Below are 9163 nucleotides of genomic sequence, written 5' to 3' on the forward strand. Positions count from 1 at the left end.
TCTGGTGAAGAATACGGCAGTGGTTTTTGAGCCTTGGGCTAAGAAGGCTGGCGTGATGTTATGAAAAGGACGAGGCCAACCACGGTTGACCCAAGTTTCTATTTGAGGTTTGGAATTCAGCGACGCAAAGTGCGGTTTATCATCATGTCTATAATTCTCTTTTCATTCTGATGACGCCGCTGGAGATCCTCGAGGCTAGAACTATTCGCATTATCTCCCAACGAGATGCGGGATGACCGTTTAACCGCGGTTTCAAATGCCTTCGGGGAACCCTTCGGATGACTCGTGTGCTCGGCCACGGTCGACTGCGACAACTCTTTCCTCCGGCTGTGACGCGAGCGTCGAGTTTTTTTCTCTTCGTCCTGAAAATCGAGCGCTTTTAAGACGGGAAAAACGCTGGGAAGAAAATTCATGCTCTGCGTGGAAAATTTGGCACGCTCGCTTCCGCTTCCTTTATCTATATCTATGTATTTACTCAGTCGGTCTAAAACAAACGCGAGAGCGGCGTTTAATTTCGTCGAATCTAGCGGCGGGTTCCTTTTCGGGTAAGGCAAAACTCAAAGTTGGTATTTACTCCGGACACATTTCCTTCCCGGCTGACTTTGAACGATCCTTTGAAACGGGAAAAGAAACGCCTCAAAACGCGTCTGGCGTACCCAAGCGAGCGACTTACCCCCGCCTTCTCCGGCTCTACCTTTGACTCCGTTGCTCGTTCCGACGCTGCGTCATCCAGCCCCACCAAAGGGAATCCGACGGTACGTTGTCGAGCGTTCGTTCTCCTGCACTGTCGACATAAAAGAAATAGTAAGCAAATGAGTAAGCGAACAAAAATCACACGAGACGTGCCTCCGTACGGAAGAAGAAACGACTCAACCTGTCTGATTCTGCTCACCGAGTACACCGAGCTTTGTCTCTTTGAGGAACTTCTCCGTAGCCCGATTTCTCGACCGACTCCGAATTCTAAGATCGCGATTTTGCGCAAGAGGTAAAAATTCAAGCAGCCCCTGACGGCGCGGAGACGTCAAGTAATTTCGATTATTAAAATATTCAACGAGCAGAAGCCCCCCGGTACACGGCATGCCTGCGTAGCTTAAATGTTCACCGGAGAAAGGAAATCCGGCTTGGACAGGGCTCAGTTTTGAGCCAACGGTTTTAGGCAGGGCGACGAAATGCACACGCAAATTTTGGATATGGAATTTCCTCACGTTTCACCCCGAAGGTGATCCAATTTTCGTCAAACTGAACGCACCGCGTACGACGAGAGACAGCCGACTGCACAGGGTCGTGCTCGAGATCTAATTTCGGAGCGAGTGATCCGTGGTGCAGGTAAGGGCTCGGTTTCGTGGCTCTGCGGCATGATGCGGACCGAGTCCGGAGGACAGTCTGAACCGTCGGAACGGGCGCATAGAACACACCGCGCCCGGGGCAAGCGACCACCTGCTTTGTGCGTATAATTGGATTTATGTCCAGCGAGTGCTTGCGAGCCGACCGCAAGCTCCGAGCCGGCCGACGTACGATTTCCGAACAGCAAACCGGCTCTTTCGCCTCTCGGAATCTTCCGCATCTTGACTTTTTGCTCGCGAACCGTTTGCTTGCTACGTTAAATTTCCCTTCGTCTGTGCAATCGTCGGTAAAAAACACCGGATTAGAGGGCAGAACGCCCCGCCGTATTCTCGAAAAGAGATTAAATCAAACTTGGATACTTATAAGGGTCTTGTGAGTTTTTGCTTGCCCTACAAAGAGAAATAGATTCTTCTTGTGCGGCCTGATTCTCGCGGCTATTTTCACTGTTCCCATCCGGTTACAGGCGGGCTTTCCGACGATATTGTCGCCAGGATAAAAAAGACAATGACACTAGAGATTTAAATCTGCTGGAGAGTTCGAAGGATCGCTACTGCATAGCTGTGCAGCTGGACCGTTTTTATGTAGGTACATTGAATGACGTGATTCGATATTCCGTCATCGAAGTTCTGGATCCCCCTGAGCATCGCGGCCCACCGTCGAAATGCAGTATTTACAAGTGGTTGGAATTCGGTGGTGAAACTACTCCCGGATTTGAAATAGCTTGGCTTATTGAGGATATAGGAAGTGGTTGGACAGCGTCGATTAAATCGGTTTCAGAGTCGGGCTGCATTTGCAGCGGCTGGTTTCGAGGGATGAAAAATCACGTGCAGGTGCAATTACTGGAAGGTTGAGAGTATCAGACGTATGGGTATGTGTAATTGGCAATTACAGAACTGCAGATGGTTTGAGGACCGCAATGAGTGCGGGGTCGAAGGGCGCGGCTGCTTCCGGTTAGTCGACTGTGTACACCCCGGTAATATTTAACGACGCGTTGTATGGGTGCGAAGGTGTTATTGCAGGTAGATCAAATTTACGATCGGGTAAAATCACTGCTGCTCCGTACCGCGGTGTGATTGGGATTAATTGCGTTCCGATGTAACGAGATATTTTCGAGAGCGCGGAGCCGTCCCCAAGTGATGAACTGTGAGCCTCACGGTCGGTGATTCTGATCAATGCCGGCATGCTTGTCCGATTGTACTCGCAAAGTACCAATTCCCCTCACCTCATTTCTTTTTTTTTTTTCTTTTCCATCGCATTTGAAAGTGAAAAAAAAATTTCGGTATAAATCATCCGGTGACGAGGAGAGAATACAAGAATAGAAGAACCGTAGGAAATTCAACGCGAAATATTTGTGTATGTATATGTACATATGTATCTGCGTGAAATATATATATATATATATATGTATACAGTGGGCTAAACCCGAGGCTCGATCCCTCGCAAAATTTCTCTGCCCGCCCGGGGAGAGGAATGAGTCGTGGTAAAAAGTGAGCCGCCGGTATCTTTTTACCTTTTCCACTCTTTTTGCTCTCTTCCTAACGTGATACTACTGCTTGCTTTAGAATAGCCCTTCCCGGTTCCGGTGGACCATGGGGATCGTTTTTATCCCTTCGCTCCCCGCAGCCTTGTACCAAACGCCGGGAAAAAAAACGTTGAATCTTCTTACGTTAAGTGGCATGCGATTTGCTCCGACGGTTCCAAAATTCATTTCATGCTTCCAGCTCGCGAGCCCTTCCCGTGTTTGCCAGGAGTTTCTTGTACTCTGAACTAGCGGGATACCCTGCCAGTCTTAGAATGAACTCGACAAAATGAGCGGCGTTTTTTTCTCCGCAAAATATCCCCTCAAACGACTCTCGAGCATTGTATATAAGACAGGTTTCGACCCTGTTTTGTCAGGACGAAATTAACTCAATGGGTAATTGAATGTGTCAGGGTAATAATGGCTGTGGCTAAATATTCATAACGGATTAACGTGGTCCTACAGGACAAAGATGAGCCCGCACCGCAGCAGCCATGCACCATTCGACGGCAAAACCGGAGCTGCATCCACTGCACCACATAATCATGATCGGCCTCAGGCTGCACCGGCTGGTGCATCATGAGATAATCATTAACACAGCACCGCCCCACTCCGAGTTATAAGCGATCAATGACGCGATTATGCAACATGCAATCCTCGCGTTTCTCACAGACGATCGATCACGATAACATACCTGCGTACGTCTCTTAATTGCTGCGAGCGTAAGAAGAAATATAGCGTTAATTTCTTATTCCACGTACCTTGCGGAGCTCGAAAATTCGACATAAGTTCTTCCGGTTCCGTGAACTCGCCAAGTCTCCATACTCGATACGTCGCGTCAATGTTTCCAGCTGCAAACAAACAAACTTAAAAGTCGAACGTGTGTGTCCACCACTCCCTGTATCACCCACACTACGTTACTTCTTTATTTCGTGATACTCGTAAGAACTTTTCTCCTGCGGGCGCAGAGGGACGATGGTTCTGGTCAACTTTCAAAGCCACCCTTCAGCCGGGCACGTTTAACCGCGCCTTACGTTTAACTTCAGAGCGGTCACAACAAGAGCTCTCCAAATATCGACTCATCTCCGAGTGTTCGCGGCGAGTTTAATTTTTTCGAATTCGCAAAAATCGGAGCGCAAGTTCGCCGCTGACTAAATACCCGCTCCCGAAAATTCGCAGCGAACTTAGCGACTCGAAAAGCTGCCATTGTACAAGCGTATGGAATCGATGGGCAAACTATCCAAGCTTTAGGCGCAGTAAAATTCCATTAATCTTTATCCCAAGGGGAAAATATCTGCCAACTGTTACAGTTGTAACGACAAGGACAGTTGACGTCGCTACGATAGAACCCGCGACTTAACGCGTCAGCTGGGTTCATGGGACGATAAAGTTAACATGAAAGTTTAATTTTCAATCTGGAAAAATTGTTTCTACTTCCGGTACGACCCCGGTGCACTTTGAGATGGTCGGTCGGGTGAGCGAGCGTCGACCGCAGCCAAACCGAGTTACTTTTATTGTTAGTGTCAGCGTGGCGGACCGACTTCGGTGTACACGGAAGGTGACCGTAAACCTGAGGCAGCAGAACACGGGCTTTCTGAAATATTCAGAATTCAGCGAAAACTAGGGCGGGTGTTTGAACGGAAAATTTAACTTTCTTAGTCCGGGTGAGGTGGAAAAACCGCGCGACGTCGACGAAACTATCCGGTAAAACGTTCGACACCCCTGACGCGAAACGGCGGTGAAGTTTACGCGATTTCGCCAAGTCGACGCGCGTAAACGACGCAAACTTTTACCCAAACTGCCTTTCGCGGCATTCATTTACCCCGGAATAAAATCGCGAAACACCAAACTCACCTTGGCTCGCGTCTCCGCGGTGTCGGGTCCCAGAGATCGGTCGGCTCTTGGTACCGTCAGACTCTTCAGGTCTGTGACGCTGTAGGGGCGATACGACCTTCGTCGATGTTCCGACAGGCTCAGACCGTAATCGGACACGCTCTTGAGCCAGTCGTTTGTGGCGGTGATGCGCTGCTCGGGGTCGTAGGAACGCGTGGTTCGGGGCTGGTGTCGAATTAGTCGGCGGTAAAAGCTGAGCTCACTTTGATCGTCTCTGGGCGTCCCGCTCGGCGGTCGACTGTCCACGTTGCTGACCGAATCCTGGCAAGTGTCGCCGAATACCGACAACATCGAGCCCTCTGGAGAGCGAATTCGCCCCTGGGACGGAACACCTGGGTTGATTATCGAGGGTAGTTTCAGCAGCAAGGTCTGCGAGATCCTGATATTTTGGCTTACCTATTCTTTCGCGGTACTGTTCCAGGTAGCTTTTGGCCTTGGTCTTAGCCTCGACGACTGGAGGAGTCAGAACGGTCCCAAGCTTCTTGTCATTCTTCATCAGCGAGGTGTTGTTGTCGACGCTCTTCGAGGGATCTTTTTCCTTGTTCTTTTTCTTCTTCTTGTTTGGATCAGGCGCCGACTCTACCTTGGGCATGATTCTCTTCGGGAGCGGCAGCAGCGATGTGATTTGTCTTACTCGGAATTTCGCACTAGTTAACGATTCGTCGGCTGCGGTATAATCGAGCGAAATTAACGGATTCGTTGCTAATTCTGTATCGAGAATTCCGTCTGGCTGGGTTGATTTGGAGTCACCCCATTTTCCAGCGATTCGGACAGCCTCGCAGCCTGGAATTCACTCCGAATTGAATAAACGATTCTCTCATCGATGCACACAACGAACCCACCGATCTCTAATCGTGAGCTGCAATCCCCCACCTCCAGCGAGTCCAACGAGTAAACTGACATCTTACTCTCCTCGATTCTTTGCCTTACGAAATTCTGTGTAAATGTATAGCAAATTAATGCCGGGCTGAGGTGATAACGGCTGAGTTGACATTCGACTGTGGTTTATTTTCACCGTAGGTAAAATCATTGATATATATGATCATGCTCTCCTTTTCTACTGATAAAAATTGCCTCCGATAAAGTAGTTGACACTACGTCTTTTGCATTTTGGTGCCATCTTGTAACTCAGATAAGAGGTACAAATTGAGCGTGATGGTCTTCTCAATTTTCTCTTGTATGACCATGTTCTCATTTCACGTGTAGCCCAAGTTAATGGTGTAATTTTTATAATAATAATTGACAGTTAAAAACTAAGTTTCGCTGTAGCAACCAGAGCTATGACACATATTGATATGTGACATAAAATACGTTTCGTTGGTGTGTAAAAAAACAGGTGGCAATTGAAGCCGTTTCGGAAAATCGATTCACCAGGGCGCCTCGACCACACTTTACCGACTGCTGAGAACTCGGATCTGCTTGCCTGGCAATGGTGCACCTGGAGTGTTCGTGCACCTTCCCCAGCACCAGCGGCCGGATGCTAGAACAGCCGGTGCACGGCGCCGACGCGCAGCAAAGTGCGGAACTAGAATGGTTGTCATGGATTCGAGACGCGGAAACACGCTAAGCGAGGAGCTGGATTTAGTAATAGTCTTCCGAGTGCAATGTCAACGGGTCTGGACTTCGTGAGAGGATCCACCGCGACTCCCAGTCGAAGTAAAAGTCGGAATCGTTTGAGTCTCTGCTATGCCTACCCAGAGCTGACCCCGGCCGAAGAATCGAACTCGGTAATCGCTACAATCGGTTCGAAGAACCTGCGAAAATTGAGCGGCATCAACGAACTGACCGAGGATGGTTTGTACGCCGGTTCGGCACAACCGCTGACCAAAACCGTGGTCAAACCGTACCAGCTGAACCGATCGAAGGCTAATAACGCGAGGCCAAAAACATGCTGCAGACACCTTGAGATAGCCATTCGGGAAGTCCGAATCGACTCGCGCGAGCAAAACGCAGCCGTCGATGTAAAGTCCGTGGCCCTGCTTTACAAGAGGAAGGTTATTTGTAGATCACCGAGCCCGTTCAACAGCCAGCTGTACAAGCTGCTGCTCAGAGACCCGCCGGATTCTGCGAATCTCTCGATCCAAGTACAGATGCGAGACAGAAGCTCCGGTGTTCTTCCGCTTCCACTGCCCAAACACAGCGTGAGTAACAGCAAAATCGAGATAGATTTCTCGATCAGCACTGCCGACGGCGTTCTCCACTCGGGAACCGTGGTCTGCACGTTTTCGCTTGCCATCGAGGGCCACCAGCCCTCCAGAGGTGCGTCGATGGATTTTTACGTGCCCAGCGAAGACCCGAACGATCCTAGAAACGCCACCTTCATGCGGCGCAGCAAATTGGAAAGGGAAATAAGAGAGGTGAAATACTTTTTACTTGATCACCCAGCGCTGCGATTTGATTCCGGCGAGATAAAGCCGCGCCGAAGATCCGACGGAAGACCGGAGCCCAAGGAAGTGGATAACGTGATAATCGAGCACGCTTCTTTCACCCTCGGCCAAATGTCCCTCAGACACTTGTTCCAGTCCAGACATCCACTGCGACCGTCGTCCAGCACTCACTCCCAGAAGCTCCGAGGCGCCAAGAAGCAATTCCTGGTGGTCACCGTTCTCAGAGGGGTCGAGGTCCCGATCAGGGAGGAATCGGCGCTGGTCCAACCCCTGCTGGAAATCGAGTGGGGCGACACGGTACACGAGACAACGACGGCCGATGGCTCGGTTCCCATCTGGCACCAAACCTTCCGCTTCGAGGCGCCCGAGCAGAGCGAGGACCAGAGCATCAAGCTCCGTCTTTACGACCAGCACCCCGTCTGGGGCCTGCAGTGGCTCGGCGAGGCTTCGATACCCATGGAGGTCCACCACGATTATCAGGAACTCGAGCGATGGGTGGGACTGTCGCCCCTTTCAAGCCCCGTGCTTTCTCTGGGCTACGTCCAGCCCAGCCCTGGTCATTCCTACACCAGGCTTTACGTGCTTATGAAGATGGAGCAGCCTGGCAATCAGAGACCAACGGATAACTCGTCGTTGGATTCCCTCGCCAGGGCGATACAGAGGTGTACCATAGTCCCCTACAAAGTGGAGAACGTTGACGATCCAGTCGACGCCAGCAGGCTGGCTATGCTCTTGCCATCGCTGCCTCTTTCCTACGGTCCGCTGACCCCGAAACAAGCCCTCTCGCTCAACAAGGTCGATCATTTCGGGCGTGCTGCGTTCCTTGCCACTCTGCTTCGCGGCCTGGGTCTTCAATCGAGCGTCATTCTGGGTGAGCTGAGAAAAGATTTTGATTGCAGGTTAACCATTTCCTCAAGTCCAAATTAAAATTCATGATCTCGATGCTTCAGGTTCTTCGCAGACAAGAAAATGCGCCGCTTACGTATTGACCACCGAGGAGAACTCGGAAGCTACGATTTGGGATCCGGAAAACGGGGATCACTACACACCGGGAGACACGCGATGCTCCCTGACCAAAGTTTATCGGTTGATAAATCATCAGAATGTGAGTATAGCGGTAAAAACTTTAACCCGATAGCGTTGAAACTGGTGGCATCGTTTCAGATTTGGGAAAATACCCAGCAGAATATAAGGTCGGTGAGTTTCAAGCACGATATGAAGTTGTCAAGGGACTGGAGGCCGATTGGCCGAACAAACGACGCCGGCGACAGTCGTCCGACTGAAACGCTGGAACTGAACAATTGCATTCTGAGAGGTGATTCGGAGGAAGACTTTGGGAAGAGGATAGAGGAGCACCTCAAAGCTAAGATCAGCGAGTGGCGCAGCGCGGATTGTATGACGACAACGTGGAACAGACACGCGGTGACGATGCTGCGAGGTTTTTTACCGAAGTTCAATGATTTGAGAAATGGTCAACCGGACAAAAAGGAGCTCAAGCAACTATGCAGAGCGTATTACACCCACGGTTTTATCGTTAACTTGCGTCATTCAAGCCTCGCGGAACTTGCGGAACAAGTTATGTCAACCAAAATACACAAGACTTTTGGCCCTATTGAATTCGCACTTGCGTGTCACGTGCAAAGATATATCGGTAACGCGCATTCTCTTTGGCTGGGAATCGTCGTAATGAGGAGTAGAGAATGATACACACCGTTTAAGCAATTAACATGAATATTTTTCACATACTTACGAACACCGCAGGCTCACCTTGAAACATTTGTCAGTTGCTTACAATTGTATTCATTCCGTGAATTGCCCAGATTTGCATGAGTAGCGCTTTTGTTCACTGGCAAACAAAAGTGGCGTTAATAATTTGAGGAAGGTTTTACTATATGAGCAAAACAAAATTTCTTTTTTTTTTTCTTTGATTCGAGATTTAGAAACTGTGTAAATCTTGCAATGACACGAAGAATTCATCATTACACATTTTTTTCAGGTTGCAAATAATAGTACAGAACTG

The 9163-nt window shown here is 49.5% G+C and overlaps 2 protein-coding genes across 2 annotated transcripts; one reads left to right on the top strand and one right to left on the bottom strand.

Moving 5' to 3' along the window:
* Window positions 1-116: 116 nt before the first annotated feature.
* Window positions 117-5884, bottom strand: LOC124295037. The gene is made up of 5 exons (XM_046743099.1): window positions 5153-5884; window positions 4718-5088; window positions 3625-3714; window positions 674-784; window positions 117-362 (listed from the first exon to the last, which is right to left on the bottom strand). The coding sequence occupies exons 1-5, from the start codon at window positions 5346-5348 to the stop codon at window positions 117-119; spliced, it is 1014 nt and encodes a 337-aa protein (XP_046599055.1). The 5' UTR covers window positions 5349-5884.
* A 476-nt stretch (window positions 5885-6360) lies between these two features.
* On the top strand, window positions 6361-9031 carry LOC107217979 (coiled-coil and C2 domain-containing protein 2A-like). The gene is made up of 3 exons (XM_015655705.2): window positions 6361-8014; window positions 8094-8248; window positions 8308-9031. Exons 1-3 carry the CDS (start codon window positions 6361-6363, stop codon window positions 8845-8847), a joined length of 2349 nt encoding a protein of 782 aa, XP_015511191.2. The 3' UTR covers window positions 8848-9031.
* Window positions 9032-9163: the final 132 nt, after the last annotated feature.

The sequence above is a fragment of the Neodiprion lecontei genome, chromosome 6, assembly GCF_021901455.1.
Source record: "Neodiprion lecontei isolate iyNeoLeco1 chromosome 6, iyNeoLeco1.1, whole genome shotgun sequence".
Taxonomy (NCBI): domain Eukaryota; kingdom Metazoa; phylum Arthropoda; class Insecta; order Hymenoptera; family Diprionidae; genus Neodiprion; species Neodiprion lecontei.